General features: G+C 43.8%; 3 protein-coding genes across 9 annotated transcripts in view; 1 reads left to right on the top strand and 2 right to left on the bottom strand.

Moving 5' to 3' along the window:
• The window catches only part of CLCN6 (Cl-/H+ antiporter 6), a 72,256-nt gene that overhangs the window by 37,258 nt on the left and 8,524 nt on the right, over window positions 1-26,474 (top strand). For all 7 annotated transcript variants that reach the window (XR_015704316.1, XR_015704313.1, XR_015704315.1 and 4 more), the window contains exon 23: window positions 3,160-3,307. Coding sequence is in view for 1 of the 7 variants with exons in the window: in XM_087755423.1 (XP_087611549.1) it covers window positions 3,160-3,261 (102 nt within the window). In the remaining 6 variants the exon portion in view is untranslated. The remainder of the gene's footprint in view (window positions 1-3,159; window positions 3,308-26,474) is intronic.
• Window positions 2,776-5,071, bottom strand: LOC104009004 (C-type natriuretic peptide 1). The gene is made up of 3 exons (XM_009460958.2): window positions 4,936-5,071; window positions 3,520-3,837; window positions 2,776-3,072 (listed from the first exon to the last, which is right to left on the bottom strand). The coding sequence occupies exons 1-2, from the start codon at window positions 5,032-5,034 to the stop codon at window positions 3,532-3,534; spliced, it is 405 nt and encodes a 134-aa protein (XP_009459233.2). The 5' UTR covers window positions 5,035-5,071; the 3' UTR covers window positions 2,776-3,072; window positions 3,520-3,531.
• On the bottom strand, window positions 9,161-26,467 carry LOC148056015 (atrial natriuretic peptide receptor 2-like). Its single transcript, XM_087755547.1, has 8 exons — window positions 26,042-26,467; window positions 24,363-24,497; window positions 23,943-24,117; window positions 23,404-23,502; window positions 22,496-22,587; window positions 21,825-21,962; window positions 21,436-21,670; window positions 9,161-9,293 (listed from the first exon to the last, which is right to left on the bottom strand). The coding sequence occupies exons 1-8, from the start codon at window positions 26,465-26,467 to the stop codon at window positions 9,262-9,264; spliced, it is 1,332 nt and encodes a 443-aa protein (XP_087611673.1). The 3' UTR covers window positions 9,161-9,261.

Genomic DNA, 26,474 nt, shown 5'->3' with positions numbered 1-26,474 from the left:
TAGGATTCTCTTCATAAGTGCTCACAGCTCAGTCTTGAACGTCCTCTGACCTCTGTTATTTTATCTGCAAATAATTTCGATGACCCACAGTTTATGTTAGTGTAGCTGAGTTTGGAAACAGGCTGAGGATGTTCAGGAACCAAACTCCAGTACCACTTACCCTTCATTGGATTTTCACTGTATTCGGTGTCAAAATTTCAACATCAGGAAGCTTTTATGCCTATGAGAACGTGCCTGCTCCTACGGTTACTGAGAGCTAGAAGCAAGCTATCAGACCCAGGATTATTAGGAAGGAGGTTGTAACCTTTGCATTAGCACCAACCGTCACAAGATACTAGCTCTTCATTGCTTGACGCCATAATGTCTGTGGGCTGTGTGGATTAACCTTTCCACCACATAGGTTGCACCTGGGCCAGCCCCAGGGCTAACATACCTGAAGAGGGACTCTATTTAAGAAAGCTGGATGCTTCATGTCAGGTTCCCACAAGTAAGCATGTCTGCTGCTTCTTAGTGTAAGTAAGTTCTTGTGTATTGAGCGAAAAGAAGTGAAAATCTCTTCCTGACTGTATGAAGGTGTGTTCAGTTAGAATAATGAATCGGAAATCTCTTTGCTCATGTTTGAGCAGGGCAGAGGTCTTTGTATGATGGAAGCTACAGCAAGGGAGAATGTTACCTGTATGGCCCAATGAGACTCCAGACCTCCAGGAGAATTTGCCTGTGAATTACTGTGGAGTCTATGGGACTCCATCTAGAGAAGCTGTTCACATTGATCAGACTGCAGCATTAGGTTCAAGATATGCATAGCCTGTCTATTGATATGTGAATTATGCTGAAAAACGGTTCATTCTTTCATCCTCCATTCCCCACTTTTAATTCTTCATCTGACTGGTGAAATGCTTCATTTTCTTGTTGCTTTGCTGAGGAAAGGCAACACAGAGCATGATAAATTAATTATATGGACTACTCTCTTGTTTGAGAGCTTGTACTCAGGGGTGCCTCTGTTAAGTGATGAGACCATTCCTTGCCAGCGAGTGTCTGTTCAGGGCATTTTCACTGTTGCTGCTTTGTTATCAAAGTTAACTTCAACAGAGTAAGTAGCAAACAGCGTAAAACCTAACAAAAACTGATAACTAGAGAAGCTTTCAGGATATGTTGTTGAATTTTCTGCTCAGGATTTGTGTTGATAGCATCATAACTACTGGTCTGAGGAGAGAAAGATTCTGGAGGACAGAATAGCCATAGACAGGTAGAATTAATGGTAATTTCTAAATGTGCAAGAGATATTGAAAGGGTAAAAGATTGCAAGAAAATAGAGAGAGAAGCTGTTGGCAGCTTGTGCAAGGGGAGAGTATCTCCATTAACAAATCATTCTGTGCTTTCTGGTCTCCAATAGTCAGCTCTTACGTGTTGAAACATATGTTTATGAGCTTTTTGTACTGATGTCCTTCCTAGAGCAAGTCTTTGGTTTCAGGGTAGAGGCTATATATTGAAAATAGCATGAGAGAAGAACAAAGCTTTCTCTAGTTTGGCTCCGAATAGCTTTCCAGTGGGTCCTGGATTGCCTTCATTCTGTGGGAATTGTGGTTAGAAGGAGCAGAACCAAATCATAGAGTTTAAGTGATTGAGGCAGGCTCAGAAACTAGACCTCTAGCTGCTCTGTGCAAACAGGCTTTCTTAATGAGAGCTGAACTGCCAGAGATTCGGAGCACGTGCAGCTAGAGGGTGGCTGATAAACTTGCTTTGCATAGATGTTTGTGCTCCATGTTGCAGTTTATATCCAGGGGTCCTGTTAGGAATAGGCCTATTACCAGAATATTTTCTTCCGGGAGCATCTGTCTTGTAGGCAAGAAAATGGGAGGAGTACAGCTGTGTAGCCCATCTGTCCACTGCAAGCAGAAGGCTGGAAGTGAACAGCTGTGCCTTCATTTATGACTGTCAGTGTAGACATTTGTGTGAGCAGCCTTACTGGTTTTCATGGAACTGCTTGCAGAGTTCAGCTCTCATCAACATCAGGATAGCACAGTCATGATCTTGGCAAACCAGCCTTCATACAGAATTCCTTTGGCTCAGGATGTTTGCCAAGTAGCTGTTCTCTGATTTGTTCATAGTTAGATTTGGTGAATACTTGGTTTGCTTAAAAAATGGAACTGCTCAGGTACATTTTTTGTATAATCTTGACTTTTTTGTTAGAAAAATGCTTTGCAATATCTGGATCTGCCTATGGAAGAGTAGTGTGCCCTTGAACTTTCTTCAAAGAAGGGTAGCGTATTTTTTTTGGACAAGATGAGATATACTAGTAAGAAACAATTGTTTTTATTTTCGTAAAATGCAGTTCTCGTTCCTCTGTCAGTGGCAGATCCAAATGCAGAGTAACAGCTTTCTACTGATGTCAGCTAAGGCAGCTACCCTTTTAGTTCAAATTGTGGTGGTCAAAGACTTGGGGCTTTGTGTCCTGGTTTCTGATGACTCTTATGAAGATGGCCATGTCTTTTTCATGTCAGTCTTCTTCCCGTTATACTTATGTTTAGATAGTAATATCTTAACTTCAGAAAGGTTCCTTCGGTAAAAAGAAGGGCTTGTTTGATTGTGTGTCCTTCTTTTTTTGTCTTTGTTTTTTTTTCCCCCTAAGAGCAGCTAAAAAGTCCTTTTCACCAGAAAGTAGCCCTCTAACATGCTTCTGAATTCTGGTGGATTGCATCAAACTGGGGCACTGTTTCAGTTTCAGGAATGGTACGTGAAAGCATCGCAGCAAAGGCTTGAAGCAAATTCACCAAATGATGGAAAACAGTTTATTATCTGGGACATAATGAGACTTGTTTAGTCATACATTTACTACATAAACAATACAATTTTTTTTTTAACTAAATTTCAGATAGATGTTCACAAATTATTACTCTGATACAAATAGGCAGTACAGCAATGATGTATTCTATTGGCCAAGTAATTCAGGGGAGAGGTGGGGTGCAATTTACTCAGTACATCATGTAGTAGGTGGATTGGTGGAGCCAATGTGAATAAGGGTTGAACATCTCACTGAAAGGCAACAGGTCCTTTGAAACCTCAAAGTCAGTCCTGTCAAGAAAGCAGAGGAATAAATGAAAGAAAGAGAAGTGGACAGGATTTCACGCCTGGAAGTTAACTGATTTCTTACTGTTCTAGGGCCGGGTTCAGCTCCACTGTTCTGCACAGAGTTTCTTTGGATTGACACAAGCAAGCGTCCCTAAGGAGCTGGTGAAAACCTCTCTGATCTGGCTTCTGTGACAAGAGGAAATGCATACAGCTGACTTGGAGAAAGGAGTGCAAGCAGGTAAAGCAGAGATGTGGCATTCACAGGTTTTAAATGTACATCTGATGACAGTGAATTCTGAGGAGGGTAAAATTAGTAAACTGTGTTTGCAATAGGAGGGTAAAAGTTACTTTAAGGCACCATTTCCTTAAAGTGGAATTAAATCTGCTCTTCTGCATATTTATGCAAGTTATACATGAGCACACAGACACCTGCCTCTGGCTTTCTCTTACCATAGTAAGCAGTTAGCATCCCAGTCCACTCAGAGACCCAATTCTGTCCAGCTTGACACCAAAACAGCCCCTGGAGAGGCCCTTTTTGCTTCTGCCTCGGTATCTACGGGGTAAACTTAAGAGGTCGTTGAAGAACCTCTGGACAGCACTGTCACCCATGGACATGCTCTCAGGCTGGTCCCTGGTGTTTCCGGTCCACTGGAATTCAGCATCTTGCTGATCAAAGGCTCCTGTTGGGATCATGTCGTCTTGCTCACTGTCCCTCTCTTCTGAGACCAGGGGATGCTCCAGGTCCTCATCTAACAGTTTGGACAGACTCTGAAAAAAGGGAAAGGTATATGGTGGAGAGGGAGGAGAGGAGAAAAGGAGGTGTTCTGGGAACTCCGTCATGGTTTTTGTATTTTGCCATGTTCAGTGCTAAGTTTGGAGAAACCTGTTTTGAACATTTATCAAAAGATGAAAGTATTGAAGTGATTTCTGAAGTTGGTGATGGTTATCTTTAGTTTCTGAGCTAACACTGTGTACTCTCTCAAAATGCTGTAAGGCTCTATGCTGTTACTGTATTCTATAATTCTGAGCTGACGAACTGCCACTTAAGTCTTTCCTGGAGCTGGGGATCTGGGGTATGGGATAAATTGTGAAAGACAATGAAAGAGGCTTGGTCAAGAGTGAATAAGGAACAAGAAAAAATGGTTGATACCTTGGAATAGTAGGAGAAGCAATGCAATGACAAGAGACGTGCTGAAATTGGTGCTAGAAGGATTATATATTTCTTTACAGATTGGGAGGTTACTTCATATTTGGGAATACCAGATCCCTAGTCAGGTAGCTGAAATGTGTTTTCCTAATGACTTGGAATTCCTGTGCACACAAATACACACAGACACAGACACACACACATGCTCTTTCTCTTTTTCTCATATTCTACCTCTGGGACTCTCAAGCAGGGACTGCATTTCTGCACTACTAAGGTGAGGAGGAGATCATGCAGGTACAACCCATTAATTCCTTTTTCAGCTTAAACCAGGGGCTTCAGGGAAGAGCATGCAGGTGACTGCTCTAGGGGTCTAGATCAGAGTCCTTCCAGAAAAATTCCTTTTACTCCAAAAGTTTATTGCTCTGCTCAGTCACAGGATGACCCTATATCTGCAATCCCCAAATTGACCCCACAGGAAAAAACTTTTTCCTTTCAATTGCCTCATGTGATCAGAAATTTAAATTCAGTAATTGATTACTTTAGTTTCCCTCCATTGAATAACTCTGTGTCTGCCCACCTCAGGGCTCCTGCTGTCATGATCTCTTTGAGTGTCTCCTACTGCTTTACCTGGGTTTGGAAGAAACGGAGCTAATCTGAAGTGCCTAAGTCCTAAAGAAGCATCAGCTTCTTTCAGTTCTATTGAGCAGCCAGTCACTTACCTGTAAGCTGGAAATGGGCCTGCCCCTTGCCTGGTTTTGACTGACAATAAGCAGCAGAAGGAATCCAGGGCAAAAAAGAAGTTTCAGGTTCATCTTCATGTTTTGGTGTCTCTAATTCCTCCTCCCCTTGAGTCTCTCCAGTTCAGTGTTGCTCTGTGTCTCCAGCTACCAGCCTTTATATCTTCCTCCAACCCCTCCCAAGTCTACCTTTTGAGTTCCTGCCAGTGCAAGGATTGGTTTGAGGTTCTGATCTGTTTTCATTCTCCAAGAAGGAGGAGGGAGGAAACAGTTCTCTTTTCTGATGGTGAATAAAAGGAGCATTTTACACTTAGGCAATGCAGCGTCATTCTGTTGCTGTGAATCTGAAGATCTCTGCAGCCTGCTGTCTTGGTGCCACTTACGTATGTCAGCTTGCTTAGCTCAGTGTTCCTTGGGTTGACTGCTAAACCTTTCCTTTCCATCCAGAGAAAAATAATTGAGAGAAAAGTATAAAGTGAGACAGGAAGAAAATTGTATCCACTACACATTCACCTGGCTCCTGTGTCACCGTGAAGTACCAAATCAGAGGGACAGGGGTCTCATAAAACATGCTATGTAAGAACTAAGTGTTATTACCTAACATAATAATATGGCATTAGTAACCTATGAGACAAAAGAGTGTGATTTGGAGAAGAAGGGGAAATCCAAGTCCTAAAAATATGACAAGTAAGTTGCGTTAGTTACTGGCCTGAGTGACAGGGAGCGTGGCTGAAACCAGGCTCACATGCACAGAAAGCTTCTACATGGCTTAAGTTGAGGAAGAAATTCCTCTTTTTCCCTGGATCCAGCTTAAGACATTTCCTCTATTTGTTCTTTCTCAGCTTATCATACACAATTTGTATTAAATCTGAAATTAATCCGAAAGGAAACACAGTTCTAACATCTTTCTTACCACAGGTACAGTTACAGGGACATGAAAAAGCTGCAGGATCAGAATTTGTGTTTGGTGGGTTTTTTGGTTGTGGGTTTTTTTGTGTGTTTTAATGAATTGAAGCACTAGCTTCAAACAAAATGAATCCTGCGAAATGTTAGGGGGAGCAGAAGAAACTGAATCAGTTCTTAGCCAGGGTCTTGAGGGTATTTAAATCACTGCTGTTGGCCAGACCTCCCTCTACTGTAAAAGCACCTGCGAGATGTGTGGGTGCCCTCATGAAGATGTATGTAGATAACTGATTCTCCAAACCCGCCCCCATCTGTTCTAATGAGTTTTTTACTAGGTTCCATACCAAGAAATGAACCTTTTTCTGTTTTGGGGGCAGTGGGGAAGAGCAGCAATAAAATCTGTTAAGTTGCGTTTTGTAGGGTCTTGAAATTTGGCCCCACTGAAAAATGGCAATGTTCTTGAATATGCAATAATACATCTTGATCTTTCACTGCATTTTTGCACACATGTGATGCAGAAAGTTAAAGGCCATTATACTGGATCTGTATGGAGGAAATGGAAATGAAGGACCATCTGGCACTTTTCATCTAGTCTTTGAGGTTAAGAGTCTTGTTGGTACTGAAAGCTTGGAAACAATAATTCTGTGATGAGCCAGCGGGTTTAATGTTTTCAGCATTTTTTCATCTGCAGATCAGTTTAAGACATAATTGTTATGTGTCTCTAGAAATGGGTATTCTAAGGAGACAGCTTATAAACATCCCTCTATGACAGAAAGGGAGGTCTGATGCTATTACACTGTTGGGATTTTTTTGTTGTTGATGTTGATTAAAACCACATTTGATCTGAATCCTATTAGAAAATGAAAGAATTTCGGAGGTTTCAGGTGTGTACTTTGCAGTGTAACAAGACAGTAAGAGAAGGTCAGGGCAGTTTCAGGCTTGTTTCTTCTCTGAAAAAGCCTAGGGTTGTTTTGTTGGTTTGATTGGCTTGTCGCAAGTCTGCATATACGTGGATAATAGATGTCCTTGACCTCAAGATCTCCAAACTTGTTTTGGAGGAATTCTGAATTGTCTCTCTGGTAACTATTGGAAATATATACACTAGCATAGTCCTCATCTATGACTATGTTAATAAAATCAGCGTAATTAAGGTTGGGAAGAACTTCTGGAGGTCTGTGGTACAATCTCGTGCTAAAAGCAGAGCCAGCTTAGATCAAATTGCTCAGTGCCTTGTCAAGCTGAGTTTTGAAAATCTTCAAGAAACAATATCTAGTTGGAATTTTCCTTGTTGCAGCTCATGTCATTGCCTCTCATTCTAATGCATTGCAGCTGGATGCTGTCCATAAGCAGAACAAAAGGAGGTTCCATCTCCCAAAACAATGACACTCAATGTGAGTGCATTTCACAGAGTGCTGCATAACCTAGACAATGAGGACAGCTTCAGTCCATCCAGTCAACAGCTGGGTTAAAATCAGATTTAGTACAGTGGAAAGAAGTAGTTAGAAACAGAAAGCCATCCAGCAAAAGTCTCTGCTTTACATTCTGGATCTTCTCGGGGCTCAGAGTAGCATCGAAACTCAGTGTCTGAATATTCACAACAGTAAATTGTTTCCTAGCTTACCGAGAGATTTCTCATGTACCAGCAGAGATCTTATTTCTTATTAAAAGAGTAGGGTTAGGGCATACTATTTCTCTGGGGATATGTCTGCCTCATCTCTACAGGCTGCTGTGAAGAAGCCGAGCTCTGAAGTTGATAGCGTGTGGCATGCTTAGATAGGTACCATTAGAGCACTGCCACCATAATTCATTATCCTCCTCCTTCCCAGCTCAGTGACCCCTTTCAGCCTCCCTCGCCTTCCCAACTGCTCAGGCCAGCATTTCCTGGCTCGCTGCAGCTGGCTGAAAGGGCAGTGACGTGTTTGTAGCGCTTTCGTCAAAGTAGGATCGCCAAGTCCTTGATGGAAGCTGGCACCAGGAGCCCCTCATTATGAGACATTAACATTTAGCTGTGGTATCCAAGCATTTGTCTGGTTGTCCCCCTCCCTTGCCCTCTCCTGAGTGGTCTAGCAGCTGAGCTGAGGCAGGGTTCAGTGCACAGCATCATCATGAACCCAGGCTTTGCTGGTAATTACCCAGCTTCAGGTGCTCTGCTTGCTCTTCTGGCACTTCATTGCCTTCACCTTGGGTTATGTGCTGACAGCAAGGCCCTGTTGCAGGAGGGGGCGCAGGGGGATCTGCAGCAGCAATTCTCCCTACAGAAAAGGGACTTGGTACAGAGAGTGTTGAGCTCACTTACCTGGTGTAAAGCTGGCATGTATCCACTGGATCTGCACCAGCACAGTCCAGAGGAGAATTTGGTCCCTGCCTCAGGGATGGCTGGGACTGTGTACTGGGAGGAACTCTGATCTCCTGGTGTCTCTGATAGCCCATCTGTGGGGAATAAACCAAAGCTTCCCTATCGGGTGACTCCAAAGGAGTTTCCCTTGTGGGCTGGTCATCCCACAGTGGCCCACTGCGCACGTTTACTCTCCTCTTCTTGTCCAACAGCACCTTCTGTGGGACTGTAAAGGCTGGTAAGAGGATAGATTCAGTGCTGTCACCACTCTTCTCTGGGGTCCCAAGAATGCATTTTGCCTTTGCCTGATGTGTTCTGCTCTCACTAATGGTCACTGACCTCTTTGATAGGGGTGAAGAGGGCATAATTTCCTCTGTAGCCCTTTGGGACAAGAAGGGGCCTAGGCTCCCTGAGGACAAGGAGGGCAGCAGGCTGGCATTTAATAGCAGGTCGTAGGTGGTTCTGGAACATTGGGTTTTGATGGCAAAATTTTAATATTAGGTTTGTCAGGCACATTTATCACATTCTGCTGGTGCTAATGGAGCCCAGCAGGGAAGCAGCACTGAGGGAGGGGATGAAATAGCTCAATATTGTGCTCACTGCTAGTCAAATGGCTGTCTCACTATGCTCTGTGGCTCACTGCTGCTTGCTGGGAGAGGAGTTGAGCCCAATTCTGATCTCTGCTGCAGCAGGGGTGGAAACAAAGAAGCCACATGGGACTTTTGTATCTGGCCTGTAGCAGCCAAGATCAGTCTGACTTCTCTCATTATCCACCAGTGCTGGCACTTGGATGGCATTAGGGAGAGAAGTGCAACATCCACTGGTTCACTGGTGGATGTTCCTGGCCCCCTTGCAATAATTCGCCTCCCGAAGGAGCTTTTTCTTCATGCATGAGGGCATTTTTAGGTTCAATGGTTCTGCTGTGTGTTTTGATGCTAAAGATCCCTGACTTTGCTCTGTGCTAGTCTTGCTGATGTTTATAACAATTTTGCTGTAAATTCTTTTGACATCTAGAGGCAAGCTGCTTTCCCCAAGGTGCTTTAAGCACACAGAGTCCCACTGCCTGTGGTTCAACACTCTTCAGAAAATGGTATCTTCAGCTCTGAAAGGAAAAAAGTGGAGATGGAATGGATCAAGTTATAGATGTAAATAATAGTCGTAGATCAGTGTAAAGCAGATGAAATGTGAAAACTGCTGGAGAGGTGGTATGAAAAACACAGATGGCTTTTACAGGCTGTAGTACTGGAGAAGATTCTCGGATTAATCATGGCAGGATGATGGGGAGAAAGGAGGGGGTTTGTATTAGACAAATGTGAGAAGCAAGCGGGGAATGAAGGCTAGCAAACATTGTAGGATCAGCTGAAACAAAATTGAGGATTTTTTGAGACCTAAGTAAAATGGATCCTGAAACAAATAGGAAACAGGCTGAGATGTTTGGAACAGTGGCACAAGACTTCTGGTCGGTGCCTGGTGAGAGGCAGAGACTTAAAAAAGTATTCATGTTCCATAAATCCTCACCTGAAACTATGGTTTTGGCTAAGCTTCATCTCTAGCAAGATGAACAGCATCTTGCTGCCCAGTTGTTTTGGAAAGGTGGGAATGTCTACACAGGCAAGTTGTAGGTATTCACACTGAAACTGAAAACATGGATTAGCTGTGCATGATTTTAAACCATGTAGGTCTTTTTAGTCCTGTGGCAGCCAGTCTCGCTTCCCCCTAATCTTTAAGTTGGTCCTCAGAAGTTCTTAGGCTGATCTTGCACTAAACTGTTCAGAATCTGAGTCTTTCATTCTCTGTGTTGTATTAGATGCCTTTGGTATTTGAACGGAGGTCTTATTGGTCTACATGTTATTGCCTTACTATAGAAAGATTGGTCTTTCAGTGGGAGCTAGGTCGGGCCTCAGTTCGTAAAATTGTTTGTATAGCGAAGCATACAGCTAATTAGCAGCGGAAAGCAGAAAGGCTGCTACGTCAGTCTGCAGTTCATAACCTCTGACAGGAGGAAGAAAGAGAACTGTTCTTGGGCATCATGGAGGTTACATATCCCCAGTTGTTTCGAGCTGAGAGAGATTTCTCCAGCAAAACTAGAAGGTCATTCCTGTGAGATCCCACCTAGCCCGTTTACTTCGGGTTGGCTGCCCTTGTCGTTAATGAGGTGTGTGGTGACCTCTTCTGGTGAACAGAGAACATGCCTCCAAGTTCCGTTAGAACAAGTTCTGGTTAACAAAAAGAAAACAGATCAGACACTGTGAGAGGTTTTGATAAAATAACCGCTTCAATCGTTGATTGAAGAACATGGTACATACAGTACGAGAAGGGGCCGAGTGGCTCTTTTGCAGGCTTTAGACTCTAGTAGCCAGGTAAGAATGTGTGGTTACGTCTTGGGAAGGCATATGGTATATGTGTGATATATGAATGTGTGTGCGTGATATTTAAAAGTTTGTGCGTACAGCAGAGTGTCAGATGTTCTGGTGGGTGGCTAAGTTTAGATCCACCACTAGATGTGTTGATCTGGACTCTTACAATGGGTTTTGCAGAATGTAAGTTTCTGTAAAAAGAGATGGGAGTGGGGAGGACATTTCTTGAGCATTTTGTCTGGGGTAATATTTGCCAGGCTTTCCTTTGCAACCTAGCACATCCTGGAATAGCTTGGAGCAGTGTCAACAGTACCCATTGATCTAGAAGGTTTGCTAGCCAAGAAGCCAAATAAAGGGGCAAGAGGTCACACTATTCCATTGTCTTATTTATTGCTGCATGCCACTTGTCAGCGTAGAGTGTGCAGAAGGAGAAGCCATTTCTAGAAATGGCCTAACAGCTACAGGAATGAAATGGCACCCATCCTAGAAGTTGCTGTGGTTGTTTACTTCCCCTCTCCCTCCCCTAATGGACTGGTGATGAACCTAAGAATAACTCGACTAACTAAAAATGTAGCCATTACATAAAGCCTGTCCTCCACTAAACACTCTGTAGATTTTCTTCAGCCTGTGAGAAAGTGGCGCTGTGCATAACCTCTATTTGGTATTCCTAGAGCAGGATCCCAATTGTCCATTAATTTTGACACATCTCAGACCCGTGGACTTCCCTTGACTAGCGAGCTGTGTAGGTAGATCTCTGCTTTTTGAGAACAGGGAGGTAAACTGTCTCGCTTTTTGTTTGGCAGAGAATTCATGTGTGTATTATTCTTCCTCCTGCTTACATTTACAGTCCTCTTCGTCAATGCTTCTCGTGAGTTCAGGCACAATTGGATGCTTGCATGTGCCCATGCTTGCTCACTAGTATTAGAAGGCAAATCCTTCGTGTCACAGTGTGGCAAGCAGTTGATTGTGCCAGGGGGACCATCCTGGAAGTCCACAGTAGATGCACATTAGGCTATGTGTGAACAGGAAGAGAGCTCCTTGCTGCCTCGGCTGGGTGAGCTGCAGTGGGAGGAATGCAGCCTCATCCAGAGCTTAGCTAAGCTGCTCTTTCTTAGTAACTCAGTGTAGCTATGGTGACTCTTATCACCCACTGTTCTTGATTTGACAACCCTTCTTTGTTTTCCCAGAAAATACTCACTGTGTTTGCCAACCTTCTGGAAATAGCTACATCCTTTTGTGGTGGAGGATGGCATGGCTGTGGGCCAGAGGGGCAGGATATTTTAGCTGTTGCTTGTCAGCACTGAGAGATGGGCAAGTAGCGTTTCAAAAACTAACACTTCTAAAGCTACGATAACGTGCTCAGGCTACAGGGCTGGAGCCTGTGTTCATGCTTGAGATAAACTTCACTGTCAGCACCATGTTCGCACCTCCCCTGTCATATTAGGCACCCCATGGTCCTGCCTTTCCCACCAGTCACTTGCTACAAAGCTTCAGCACAGGGGTATCAGGCCCTGTGCCTTCGTCTACAGAGTCCCCAGGGGCTGCATTGTTCCATGTGCCCTTGTGGTGACATTGAGGTGCCTAGAGGAAATACTGTGAGTTGGAATAGATTTGTCACTGAGGATTGTCACTCTGAACTTTGGACTCGGCGACTTCCCCTTGGGATGCACTGTCTAGCCGTTGCTGTCTGGACAAAAGAGAAATGGGTGGACTAGCTATATGTCAGGGCTTGTGGTGTGAGTTAGGGGATGTACAGTAGTGGGGCTGCTTCCTCTGTGAATGCAAACACCAAATGCGTTGTCTGAAATGGCAGAGATTGGGGGAAGGCAGTTAAATCTGCCTGTGGATGCTGAGGAAAACAATGATTTCACTTCAAGTTACTTACAGTCCCCCTCTCTCTGTAAAAGTTAATTTTGGGTCAAATGTTTAGTGGACAGAGTTATTCTGGAATTACAGGATTTCATTTAATTAATTTACAGGGACAAAAGACAGTTGTGTTAAATAACTGAATGCTGATAGAAAGCTGAAACCCTTGGGGCTTTTCCAATGGGTAAAAGAATCATTCCACTAACCAAAATAGTTTAATCACTGCAAAATCAGAGTTTAAACCTAGCTTCAGGATGATACGGAGTTCAAAGGTTTCTTCCTACATGTATGGTGTCAGCTTCAGCTTGCAAAAGAGTGCTCCTTATAAAAGCAAGTTCTATCATACCCACACTTCCAATGGGCTTATAAGGATGGGGAAATGCATGTGATTTTTCACTAAGCTGAAGAGGTCCTCTGTTCACTAAGTGATTGGAGAGTTAAGGTTACTACTTAAGCTAATATAACTGTCAACCAGATTGAGAATCCATGAGACAGGTCACTGTTGATCAGCTGGACATATACAGCTTCAGTTCTCTCTCCCTCCAGGCATTTCAGTCCAGACCTTGAATGATTTTCAACCTATATAGGGCTAAAATCTTTACTTTCATAAATGATATAGTTCTATTGATGTAGGGAAGATTTTGGCCATTTACACAAATAAAAAAAAAATGGCTTACAGCTCCATGTGTGCACAGACAGCTTCACGTGTGCAAGTCAGTAAACAGCATTTTTGCACATAGTTTGCTTGCACTCAGTGGAGCAGTCAGGCTTGAGTAGCAGCTGCACATGGAGGGGTTGTGCAGCGTATCTGTGCATGCCTGATAGGCTATAGGAAATGTTGAACTCACTTTCCTGTCAGTGATTTAGCTCCATGGCCTGCTAAAAGGAGGTCCTAGATGCCACCTTTAAGCCTGAACTTTAACACCCTGGTTACATTGCTGTGCCCCACTGCAGTGAGTAGGATGTCCAAGAGTAAGTTTGATCCGTGTCTGTCTGAACTTCCTGATCTGGGAGCAATTTCTTCTGTGTGTCCACTCACTCTCTCCCCCAAGACTGGTCTCTGTCTGCTCTGCTTTGAAAACTGGATGGGAAAGCTATGCAATAGTAAGCAGTAATGGACAGGTAGGGTAAGAATGCAGCCACGCAATTTGAGTTGGACACATTACTAGTCCTTTTCACAGGAAATAGTGCTTTCTGAAATGTGGGAGAACCTTCCAAAGGGTCTTCATTTGAGCACTCAAACCCCATCTTGTGAACAGGTGTCTACGCTGTAAACCCTTAACTGTGTTTATTTAAAACCAACATGCTAGTATGGCTTGTCTTTGCACAGCTGATAGATGCCACAAAACTTCGGAGGCAGAGAATGCTTTTCGCGTCCCTTGCCCACTGGAGATTCTTCACATAACTTCTGCATTGTTTGACCAAGAGGATTTGTTTTACCATGTCACCTCCCTGAGGATAGCAGCACATTTTTTGCCTAGTGTTGAAGTGTGAAGACCTTTGTGAGCCATGACATCATATCTCAGGCCAGAGCAGATCAGGAAATGACCAAGAAGGCCTAAAATATTGGCCATGGGAAGACTGGGTAGAGGAGAGAAGGGATATGGTACAGCAACATTCTTTAGCCTAGATAGGTCAGATGCACCTGACAAGTGTAATAGGACCAGGAGATCTTTGACACTTTAGCACATGATGATATTTTAGTGCAGAGAGATGGCTTGTGAGAGGCAGAGGTGAACTAGGGTGCAAATCCACTAGATGACATGCTAATAAATCAGAGCTGCCCTTAGACAATAAGGACTAAAGGGGATATGGGCCTGAACAGCTAGACTGCTCTGAGTCTGACCTTTCTTTAACTCTAGGAGGCTTAAAATTAATTCTGGGTCCCAATCTCTAACCACAGCTAGAACAATAATTCCCCCTAGACACATCAAAACTACCGATGAGGAAAGACACGTGTATATTAATGGCTATGGCTGTTTTGGGGGGGGTGGGAGGGGGTGGAAGGGAAGGAAGGTGGTAGTAGGAGAAAACCAGCAAACTAAATTTTCTAGAAAATTTAATGTTTTTTTGCAAAAAGAAATAATTGTAAGTATTGGTTCTGGGGTCTTGCTCAGTGGGTTACAAAGCTGAGGGCTTATTTTGGTCCAAGGTTCCAAGAGCTGTGGGGCTTGTCACTGAAGTCAGAGCCAAGACTAGCCTTTGGGCTGGGTCACGTCAGTCTCATTTTGCCCACAGCATGGGAGGCCTTCATTAAAGTCCAAACAGACCTGACTCACAGACAGATCTCATGCTGTTTCGCGGCTGGTTTTGTAAATAATCTGCTCTCCAAATTGCTGGAGCACATTTCTCTCTCACTGTCGTTCTCTCTCCTTGTTTCCTTGTGTCAAGTGTTGAGAGCAGGATGATTTAGGCAGACTTAGCTGGTTTTGGATCTTTTATTTTGTAATTGTATGAGACACAGGACTGGCCAGTGATTAAAGTATTGCTTTGAGAAGTGGAAATGTGCATCACTTTCATGGTCTTGTCTGCAGTCTAAGCAACTGTTTGTATTTCCCCACTGCATGAAGTGTGTATAATGCTCCCCTGTTTCACGTGGGTGTTATGAAACTAGGTTGTTGTCTGTGCAGCTTTGCAATCGTGGAGGCAAGAATGAACGAGAGCTTTTGCAGATACTCAGTAATTGCCTGATGACCAGAAAGCTTCTACTGGAGGAGAGGCTGCATTTAAAACTTCTATACCTCCTAACTGTAACACTGTGTGGCTTTCCAGAGCTATTTTTTGCACATCCCTAATCATTATGCTACTGTACTTTAAACCTCAAAACAGATCCCTACTTACACAGGTCTGAGAGCTTGATTTGGTACCCCCTAACTTAGCTTCAAAGCAAGTACCTTCATTGAGACAACAGAATGTCCCGACCCTCCAGGCTAAGCTTCTAGGCCCAGTGCCCATTGATTTGTTCCCTAATGATCCTGCCAGCTTGAGGCTGCGAAACACGTGTTGGTGAGCCATGTGTGGAAGGCAGAAAGTTCAGAAGGCAGGAATTCCTGGAGCAGCAAGAGGAGGGGGGCATGACAGGAAGAGGGGACTGATACTTCGCTGAAAAGCCCATCACAAATAGTGCAAGAATAACAGTTCTCTGTCATAGCTACAGATTCCCTTATCTGGGAGCGTTAAGCAGTGGAGCCTGTCGACACTTCTGCCTCACGCCCTGCTCTGCACTCAGCCGCCTGCAGATACAGAGTGGCTTGAACAAGTTCCAGTGCTCGCTCTCGGAGCTTCCCAGGACCCCGCAGCACGGCACCGTTGGGCAGCCAGGTGACATCACTGCCAACAGCCATGTAGGCGCTTCCTGTGTCACATTCCCAACTGAAGAGCTTCTTGCCAAATCCTTGTCGTTCTACACGGTCTTTTTAGGAACAAATGGTCTAATTTTAGCCTGACTGCTGCAAACACCTTCCTGAAATAGACTCTGACTCTCTCCTGCCTTGTGCATGTTCTTGAGAGTTTAAAAACAAAATCCCTAGTCCTTAGGGTCCACAGCTAAGGCCTCTGTCAGCCTAAATTTGGGCAGTAAGAAATACTGAGCAGTGCAGTGGGGAAACTGCTGTCACTCAGACCCACACTGAGCTGAGTGAGGACAGGAATGTTCCAGAGGGGCAGAAACTCAGGTGATGGCACATCACAAAGTTGTATGGATCTGGTCCAGTCTGGATGAGTTGTTCTGTATTTCAAGGACTTTGCAATAGAAAGAACTTGTTGTTTTCTGGACTGGCTGCAGCCAGATATGACATTTAGAAGTATGGTGAATGGAATTACTTAGTGTCCTCTGTGGTTTGCCTAGGTCAATTGCTCTAATCACCATCCTTTCTTTTTGAGGCCTAACTAGATGAGCACTGGTCTAGGAGTCAATAAATTGGAGTTCTCATCCCATAACAAAGTCAGTTCATATCTGTCTGTGCTGTCCTTGAAGGGCACGTGTAGTAGTGACCTGCTTTGAGAACAAGTAAAAAGCACTTATAGAAGAATTAGGAATTACTGTGAGATGAGGACAAGGAGCACAAACTCCACAAAATCCCTGGGCTTTTGTGCTCCTGCCTTTTGCTGTTTCCATGAGCTTGAATATGTGAGCTCTTGTACTGAAGGATCAATGCAAGCCTGAACTGCTGTTTTTAATTAGCAGAGAGTAAAAAGCCACATCTTTGAAGGACTGTCTAAATAGGAAAGGAAAAAATGTTTTCAGGCAGCTGTTGTCTTTATGTCGCTCTCTTGGGAGCGACACCCCACCACCCCCCCACCCCCCACCCCCCGTCATGGTCCTTTAGACCTGCTAATTAAGCAGCTCCTTGTATCTGCAGGTCAGTTGATCAGCTAATGGACTCCCTGCAGTCTCCCATGCACCATGTCCCGAAGGATAAATAGGAAAAGGCAAAAAGCCCTTGGGGATCCCACTGGATCCTAGGATGACTTGTCCATGGGACCTTTTCTGAGCAGTACTGAAAGTAGGCATGTGAGACAAAGAACAATGGCCCCTGGGGTTTGCCAGGGTCGTTGCGTATATGGCCTAGCCTCTGCAGGGTGTGAGACTGTATTAGCCAGGGGAGCTTCCCAGCTTGCCATCATTCAGCTGAGGCCTAAAAATACTGTTGGTTCACACAAGGTGAGTGCAAAGTGGCTGGTGTTACTGAATATTCTAAAGGCCAAACACCTGGCACCTGGCTCCAGCTGGGCTTTAATGGATGAGGACAAAAGGAGCAGTAGGGCTTCATGTGCTGAGCATCCCAGCAGGAGCTGGGAGTACGCCAGCACATTAATGGAAGGATAGAGGGGACTTGGGGGACAGAACTTCTCCATTCTGGGTGAGCACCTGAATTACCCCAACTACTGCACAGTCTGGGATACCTTTTGCTCTCTTTCTCTAGCGATATCATCCAGGATCTTTGAAATGTCACTGGCAAGAGCTTTGTCAAACTGATTAATTTCAATGAACTATTTTTGTTTCCAGCTTCCCACCACCCTCTCGTTTTGACATGTCTTTAATAACAAACTTCTTAACACCCTGAAAAGCAGGGCAGAGCCCACAGGTTAGGTAACTTACTGGAGGTCATTGAACAAGTTGTTAGCAGAGTCAAGTGCTCAGCCTTGTTTGGGTTTTTTTGTTGTTTTTTTTGGGGGGTTGTTTGTTTATTTGTTTTGTGTTGTTTGGTTTTTTGTTTGGTTTGTTATTGTTTTTTTTTCCCCCCGTTTCTACATCTGAGCCATAGAGATCATCCCAGCTGTCCTGGAATATGTGAGAACAGGGAACGGTCATTGTCAGAGTGGGCTTGGGAACAAGGACCAGACAGAAGCTGACAAATACTCCAGGATATATGCTCTTTTCTATTTCATCTTATTAATCTGCCTCCCTTTTTACTTGCTGTCTGGTTTCAAGGGCATGTTGCCATTTAATGCCTTGTCTTAAAAGACTGGTTTTGCCCATCTAGCTTCTCTGTCCTTCTCCATCTCAAAAGGAAAATGCTGTGGCAACTCAATGACATTCCCTTCTTCTTCTTTCACTGCTTGTGACAAAGTGTGTGTGGGACGCCTCTTGGCAGCCCAAAAGGATGCTTAAAGGACTGTGAATGCACCATTTATCAGGCTGGCCTGTAATGACACCTGGCGTTCAGTCTAGGAAAATGCTGATTATTGTGCTGCCCTGCTCTGGCCTTGCGAGAATTCAGATGCGAATAGGCTGGCTGAAGGGGGAAGCAGAGATTCTTGTTTCTAGATCTGCTGAGAGGACTGGGACAGCTTATTTTGCAGACTCTGCATACCATGTAACTCAGCAGTGTGACTGCTGCAGGATGGCTACAATAATCCATATGATCTTTATGGAAATGAGGTGTTACCTTTGAGTGACACTCAGGGAAGGCTATGGAGAAACTGACTTCCTATGTCAAACTCAAAAATGGAAACTGTTTTTAATCCCTACAGGATTTGTCTAGTCAAAGGTGTATCTCTGTGCCTTTGACTAGGCTGAAATCCACTACCCCATCATAGAGTAAACTTGAGGCTTTGTGTTAGTCTGATCCAGACCCAGGTTTTCAGTCCAGAAAATGTTTCATCTTACCAAAAATCAGTCTCAGAGTTAGGCCAGCCAACCTGGTACAGCGTCAGCTTTCATCCACTCCAAGCCTCGTCTATGTTAGGCATAGACAACCCAAAAATCTTTGGTAACCAAGCCACCATATCAAAGCATAAACCCTATGCATAGAAAGCAGCTCATTGCTTCTTTCCTCTCTGGACAGGGATTGTTCAGAGTTGAACCAAAGCATGTTTTGTTAATAAACACTAATTGCTGTCTATCATCAAGCACACAGGGACATTTTCTACTATTTTCTAAATTAAAAATCCACACAGAAGCCTCTGAAGAGATGAAGATCAGAACAGACTCAATTTTCCATGCAAATAATTTGCCTCTGATCTTGACCCAGGATTTTCATAACAATTAGAGACAGCGTGGGGCTCCTGTGGCTCTGAACTGCCCTGTGGTACCCAGCTGTCCCTCTCCCTCTCCCTGGTGGTGTTCCTTTCATGCCTGCTTGTGAGGGGATATGTGCACCTGAGACGTTTTCCTTCGCTGACTTGAAAGTCATGGCTCTTCAACATCATTTATTTCTGTCCCCCCCCTTTCCTGGTTTGTTGTTTTGTTTTGTTTTTTTTTTTCCCCCGCCACATTTGATCCCATTTGCTGAGTACTGACAGGAACCAGATTAAAGGATTCCAGCCCTTCAGTATCCGTACTGGGCATCAGCCTAGATTTATACATGTGTTTTTGAGTACGTGTGATTGTGTGTTTGTTTAATGCTGTGTGCGCATGCCTGTGCAGCTTTCACACGTCTCCAGTAATACCATCATCAAGCATTTAAAAAAAACAGCACACCACCATCCCCTTGGATTCAAGAGGCTGACTTTAAAAAGAGTTCTTTTTTTGAAGTGTTTGATTTGTATTCCTCATGGCTTTCTGTGATGCAGCTTGCTGTAATATGATTTACATTTGTTTTCTTTGGTGTGAAAATATCAGAGCAACTTACCAGCTACCTTAATGGGAAAATCTTAACCACATGCTTGCAGATATCTTTTAACAGAAATGAAATTGTATTTGCACCCATGTAAATATTCCGTGTAGAAACGTTCTGAGATCTGGGAAGGTGGGAAGGGAAGTTGTGCTTGAGATGGGCAAAATACCTTGTTAGGTTTTTGTAAGTTGTGAGACTGGAGTGACCATTGTGATGATTGAAGCAAAACCCTGCATGAGTTGAACCACTGAATTTGCTTGAAATAACTCTTGTTTGAACTGGTGAATATATCTTTAGAATAACACCTGATCTTGCTTCATAAGACACTAGTGATAGAGTTAGTTCTGTGATTCATTCTTTTTCATGTAGAAACATGCATATTACATTTATCGTGAATATTTCAGCCTCTGATTTTGGCTTGCTTATCTGCAAGTCCGAGTAGTTCTTTAGCAGAACTTCAGAGATCCCCAGCCCTTGAGAGCAAGTTGATATCATCACCTCCGGCTAAGCTTGCTTTGCATGCAGCCACATAGATACTCCTGCAGTGGCTTTCTCTGAGCTGACTGAAAGGAGCAGCTCTTGGCTTTCATTCTGTAAGGAGACATCTTATATGAGGTTTTTCAGTTGTTCTTATTAGCCAAGTGAATGACAAAGAGATACCCCGACCAGCTTCCTGAAGTTCATAAAGCTACTTTTATTTTAGCCAAAAAAAAAAAAAATTAAAAACAAAGACCATTGCAGCTTTCCAAGCTTGAGTTCCTTTTAAATACATACCTTTATTTTTGCTGCCTTTTGCAGCCATTAAGCAGTGACTTGTCTCCCTTAAAAAGAACTTTAGTCTGCTAAAATCTTTCTTTTATGCAGTAGTAATGCTCTACCTGAACCTGTTGATTGGGAAAGGAGACAGGCCAAACCCTCTTCCCCACACTTGTGCTTCTGTTCCCATGAGAATGGTTCCCTCACTCTGGAATTGCTCAAAGCAGGCAGCTAGCAGGATAGGGTTAATGATATGTGCAGCTTGCTTACAAATGAATTGAACTCTTAGAGTTACTAATTGTCAACCTCAGGAAGTAATTCAGTTTGCTTTGATTTCTCCGAGTCATACAAGGAAGAGGAATTTACTATGCTCTGCTCATCACTGAAGAGGCGTCTTTTCCTCCAACATGGAAAGAAAAGCAAATTACAATTTGATGGGAGAAATAGCTTGTCCTTCTAATGTCTTCCAGACAGCTAGACTGCATCTTTGTCTCACCATCTACTCCCTTGGTGACTGGATAAGGGAAAAAATACACATACGGAGAGGAGATTCCTCTGTAGTGGAGAAGAGCTGGAAAGACAAAGTGCTGCAGAGGCTTCATAGAAGTAACTTAAAATTGTTCCCACTTCATTTGTATGTCTGAAACAGTGATCAAAAAGAGTTATTTACCTGTCCTCCATCAGCATCTCGCTACTCCCTCTCCTACTATCTACAGTTCTACGTACCTCGCAAGCGATAGTTTACTGGAGAGATGTACAGGCTAGCTTGAAATAAGCTGGCTCAGGTTCTGAAAGTATCCTCACTATGTCTGGACTTTGGTGGTTAGATTCTCTGTCACCTGCAACTATAAATCTAGCATAGCTTTACTGGAGTGAAAGGAGTCACATTGCTGTACATCTTTTATCTACCATTCGTGCTCCTGATGGAACTCCACCTGTGCTTTTGTAGCTTCTCCTTGTTTAGAGACACCTTTCTAAATTTCTGTTGGTGTTTTAGGTTCCCAAGTAAATGTACTAGGTAAAAATGTGAATTATGGCTAAGAAGAAGAAAAGAATGTTATTTAAAAGAAATGTGTGTGCCTGGGGCAGTCCAGTCATTTCCTGTCCTGTCACATCTCATCTACAAAACCTGGGAGAAACTCATTTTTCCACATTGCTTTAGTAACACAGTCTCCAAGCTGTGCCCTGTGTTCTGAACTGGCACCTTTGTCACCTTCCCCCAAAGCAGGCGAGCCCAATGAAGTGAGGTTCTCCTGGAGGCTCTGCTGGGAGCTTTGATGAAAGCCATTTCTCTGCTTCTGGCCCGTGCCATGGGTGGCACTCTCAGGGGTCCAGGCTGGTCTGGGGCTCCCTTGAATGTGACTGTCAGGGCTCAGCTCATCCCGGGGCATTGCTGAGTTCTGCTCAGCCAGTGCTGCTCCCGCTGCACCTGCACTACGCTATTGAGAGAGAGAAACACACATGAGAGCTTGCATTTCCACACAGCAGAGCCCTCTACTTGCAGGAAAAAGATGCAAGTTCTACATGTCTTAGCCCTTAGTGAATGGCTCATTATCTAGGAAGTCTCACCCTGCTAAATGTTCACCTCCTTACTTGTTGGACAGATCCCTGGCTACTTCCCATCTTCTTTTTCTTGGAGATTGCTGGATTCCAGTGACACACCAGGCTGTCATTTTGGACACTATAGTTCTTGTTACCAAGAAGCCAGTAGGTTTTCATTTTCCCTTTGCCCTGGGACAAGAAAAAGGAGAGAGCAGAAAATGGCTATTTTCATGGGATATGAAGCAGAGCAGAGAATCACTATGGCCAGGGCTACTACCTGTACTGCATTTGTTATGTTATCTCCTTCTCTCATAAGTGGCTGCTGTTTTGGGAAAGAATTGTAATTTATATGCAGTTTGGGTGCTAATAATTCTTTCAGTTCAGAAAAAGGACTTGCTAGTCACTGACAGTATTGCTAAGGGTTTAAAATGAGCCTTACACCTGTGTGGCTTTGAAACTGAGTCCTAACACTTTCACCCATATTCATGTGGTTCCGTGCAGGTGCAGACATAGCATCTGTATTTCAGAGCACACAGTAACGCTTCTGTATCGATTAGGAGGAGTAATGTATAGCCACTTCCAACTGAATTAGCAAAAGAACCTTGGGGCCACAGCTAAAAATTGACTTACAATTCACAGAAGACCAATGGCCAAATCTATCATATCTCCTTCCTATCTCATTAAACTCCCTTACTGTTGCAAAGTTACAGAAAAGCTGTTACCTTGACTTCAATTTCTCCTCTCAGTTCAATTTCATACGCATCATCTGTGAGAAGGGCATCATATGTAGCAGAACTGATATGGATCTTCTGCGCTAGGATTCGGAACAGAGCATTAGAAATGAATGATTCCCCTGTTCCCAGAGACCACACGCCAGCCCTCCTGCATTTATCAGCCCAGTGCTTCCACCTCCTCTTTGGAAAATGTCAGGTTGAGGGAGAAGCACAAAGAAGGGGAAGATGCCTTTAACATTGGTTGAGGACTCTGCGACACTGTACACAGATGTCGGGTAAAACATAGCAGCAGTGCAGCAGGTTAACTGACCCACTGACATGGCTGTGCAGTGCTGCACTGCGCATCTGCACAACAGCATTGTACAGCAGTAAAAATAGGTGGTATTGCTAGCAAAGGCAGCATAAAAGGCTGGACCAAGAAAACACACACTGCCCTCTTCTATGTAGTCATGGTGTTTCTACCTAATGCCTTTGTGTTAAAGTCCTTAAAATGAAAACTCAGCTTACCTTGTGCTATTTGGCTTTTGTCACCCTTTTCCTCCTCTTATTTCCAGTCACTTTCCAGAAATGGCATAAGGGATGTGACTCTACTTGCCCACGTGAATACACAAGAGTTTCTCTTCCTTATTTGATAACTAGCATATGTACAGGAATAGTGGGGACTGCGGGTCATGCATGTGCTGGTTCTTTAGATCTATGGTAATTTGTTCTCTAGCCTGGGATGTGCCGCAGAGAATGCTCCTTCTCCTGTACGAACCTTATTTCACACTTGGCCATGCCCAGTGTGAGGGGGTGCTAGGGGTTTTCCTTTCACTTCAGTACCTAAGAGATGTAGAGTGCAGGTGTGAGCCTGACTGGTGTGTAAGGAACACGCAGATTGCACCCGAGTCACTTACGCAAGCTGGTGGACTCCATGCGGGAGGCTGTGTTTACAGTGTCACCAAAAAGGCAATACCGAGGCATTTTGTACCCCACAACTCCAGCTACGCAGGGTCCTGAGAAAATACAAGGCAGAGAGACCCCAATAAGAAACAAGTGGAAAAAATGCAGGGAGATGCCAAATGCAGACACCTTTGCTAATCACTCTGGATCCTCAGAGAGCAATGGGAATGGGGAATACTCAGTGCATCTAGGGCCTGGCTGCACAGTATTTACTTAAGGAGAGAAGACACAATTTGATTCGCTGCAGCTAACTGGTGCTGATATCAGGGGAAGATGTACTTTGCCAATACTAAATTGTTTCACAGTCCTTTCCACACTGATGCAAGCAAAAATGATTTCACCCCACTGTTACTGGTGGAACTGGGAGAAATACTGATCCTGGAGTCCTGCAGAGAGTCAATGGCTCGTACAGAAATGCCGAATTCTTTTCTCCTCACACAATTAGACTGCGTCCTATTCTCTTTTTCTCATGCCTCCACCTCAGCTGACCTACCTGTGTGTATCCCAGCCCGCAGCTGCAGTTTGCCCATTGGCATGTGAGGGATCACAACCTGACGAACCGCTGCCACCAGATCCAGAGACATTTTGGCAATCTCATCAGCGTGTTTGGTGCCATTCCTCTCTGGCAGGCCACTCACTACCATGTAGGCATCACCAATGGTTTCCACCTGATGGGAAGGCGCACATGTCACTAGGCAGCAGGCACCAAGCTTTTCTTTCAAAAGAAGATCAGAATAAAATGCATCTTAGGTATCCACCACTTGCCAAACTGCAGTGTAGTCCCTGTCTGATGGTGGGTCTTGGATTTCATGGCTCTTGGCCAGCTGGCCTGCTCTATTTGATATCCACTAGGGAACAAAGTAAGAAAGATTTCAGCAACATCCAGATGCCTTGCCTGCAGGTTTGTACTCACCTTGTAAACATCGTACGACTCAATCCTGCTGTCAAAGCAGACATACAGATTGTTGAGCATCTCAACAACTTGCAGGGGAGTACAGGAGGCAGCAATGCTTGTGAACCCCACAATGTCCGAGAAAAAGATAGTCACCTGTCACAGGGAGAAGGAAAGTGTGAAGCTAAGGTCTCCAGGCAACAGTGGCAGAGCCTTTGAAAAGGTTGGGGATTTCTGAAATTCTGAGCAGAACAGCCTAAGGCACAGGCTGCACGTAGATCCGGTGTTGCGGAACTGAATAGGTACAATCCTAAATTAACAAGCTCTGGCTCTGAATTGCTCTCTGTTACTTTGACAGATAAAATTACGTTTACCTCCAAAGTTTATCATCTGTGCTTCTCTGAATACCTTGTGCTAGATGGGAGGCTGAAAGTGAAATGCTTTGAATATTGCGAGCGGTGATCAACAGACTTCTTATAGAAGTAGGGCCTGATTTTTCTTTTAAAGCGATTTAAACTGTGGTAGAGATCAAAACTAGGTATCTGAACAAACTGCAAAATAAAAACTCAACTGCTGTCTCTGCTCTTGTTGAATTAGGAAATATTAACTGGATTTTGTTTCTCTTCAAATGTTTATCTTTGTTACAATCATGTAATTTACAGAGAAATTCACTTATAAAAAAAATCAAATTTATAAAAGAAGGAACAACAGAAACCATAATAACTGAATTGAGGAAGGGAAATGTGTGTTATAGCTGTTGACAAAGAATTAAGTGTTTCTTCTCTGTGCTGCCTGAACTTTGTCAGTGTTTAAACTAAAATTCTTCTTTTATTCGTCCTTGGTAATACCAATTAATCCAGAAGAGCCTTTTCACTCCCTGCCTTGGTTCAGCTACTTTTGATGTCACAACTATTGTGAATTATAATTAATTGTGCAATTACAGGTTGCTGTTTCGATAATGACACCTACAAATTAAATGCAAATATTTATTATTGTGTTTCACAGCTGAAAGTAACAGAGCATCCAGGGGAAAAAGAGTGAATAGAATTGCAATTACTTTAGCATGAGGATTTTGGCTGTGGGCTATGCAGCACAGCTGCTAAATTCAGCATTGACAGCAGCATGCATGCTGTGAGGCAGAGCTGCAAATAAATGGGTGCCTGGCCAAACTCTGCCTTGTTTTTATGTCAACAGGCTTCGTTACAGTTACACACTTCAGGCTACGAGATCATCCGTCCCTCTCATCCTTCTCTAAGTCCCATGCTCTCCTTTCAGTTATGTTTATGGAATCATACTGACAAGTACAGACAGGATTTGTCCTGCGTTGATTTTTTTTCATGATTCTTCCCATTTTACAAGGAGGAAACTCAGTTCTTGCTCTTATGTACTCGTGATCTAATGACGCTGGCTGGCTCTCATGGGTATGCTCTCAAACCCAAAGAAGACAACTTGCCAATATAGGATCTTTGACATCTAAAGCTACACTTGTGGAAATTTCAGCTCTTCTTCTTTCCCCGTCAGCCTATGTGCTTCATGGCACATTGCACAGCTCTTCCCAAAACTGATCGTGAATATTTGAATTTCCATCCACACTCAGCTATGGGTGCAAAACCAGGTTCCTCAAAATGGCAGCAAGGTAGGTGCTTTTTTAGGTGAATACTTTTCTATCCTTGGTGACAGCATCCTTTCTATTTGCTAACCTGATCGTAGTTTTCTGCCTCAACTTTTTGGCATTTCCTTAGCTGCTTGGCCACAGATTTTGGCAACATCTGGTGTAAGAGGTCCTCAGCTAGCCGCCTCTCCCTTTTCAAGTCCTCTGTCTTTTCCTTGAGGTTCCTGGCGTAATTGTGTATCCAATCTGTCATTTGCTTGAAGGACATCAGGATTATGGGGTAAATGAGGCAGGCTATCGCTAACAGACCTATCTTAAGGCTCATTGTGGACAGGATTTCTTTAGATTTCTTGATGAGCTTTTCCTGTCCCTTCTGCAGTAGGCAGCTCTGTACATAATGCAGTTCCTTTATCAAGGCTTCAATGGACACAAATTCATCTGAGCCCAGGAATGGGATGAAGAAAAAGATTCCTTCATAGTGGGTGAAATGAAGTGATAGATTAACATTATCCATCCAGCAC

Source organism: Nipponia nippon, unplaced genomic scaffold (genome assembly GCF_047370975.1).
Source record: "Nipponia nippon isolate SJK-2023a ecotype South Korea unplaced genomic scaffold, ASM4737097v1 scaffold_19, whole genome shotgun sequence".
Classification (NCBI taxonomy): Eukaryota; Metazoa; Chordata; class Aves; order Pelecaniformes; family Threskiornithidae; genus Nipponia; species Nipponia nippon.
The sequence above is the reverse complement of the archived record's forward strand: the minus strand, read 5'-3'. Positions and strand labels throughout refer to the sequence as shown.

Bases quoted from the DNA above. Each gene is read 5' to 3' on its own strand.
- LOC104009004 (XM_009460958.2), bottom strand. From the start codon at position 5,034: ATGAAGATGAACCTGAAACTTCTTTTTTGCCCTGGATTCCTTCTGCTG. The intron at 3,838-4,935 runs GTAAGTGACTGG...CCCTTTTTTCAG, and splicing joins GGCCCATTTCCAGCTTACAG to AGTCTGTCCAAACTGTTAGA.
- LOC148056015 (XM_087755547.1), bottom strand. From the start codon at position 26,467: ATGGATAATGTTAATCTATCACTTCATTTCACCCACTATGAAGGAATC. The intron at 24,498-26,041 runs GTTAGCAAATAG...TCCCTGTGACAG, and splicing joins AGGCAGAAAACTACGATCAG to GTGACTATCTTTTTCTCGGA. The intron at 21,671-21,824 runs GTAAGGAGGTGA...CTCTCTCAATAG, and splicing joins GCCAGGGATCTGTCCAACAA to CGTAGTGCAGGTGCAGCGGG.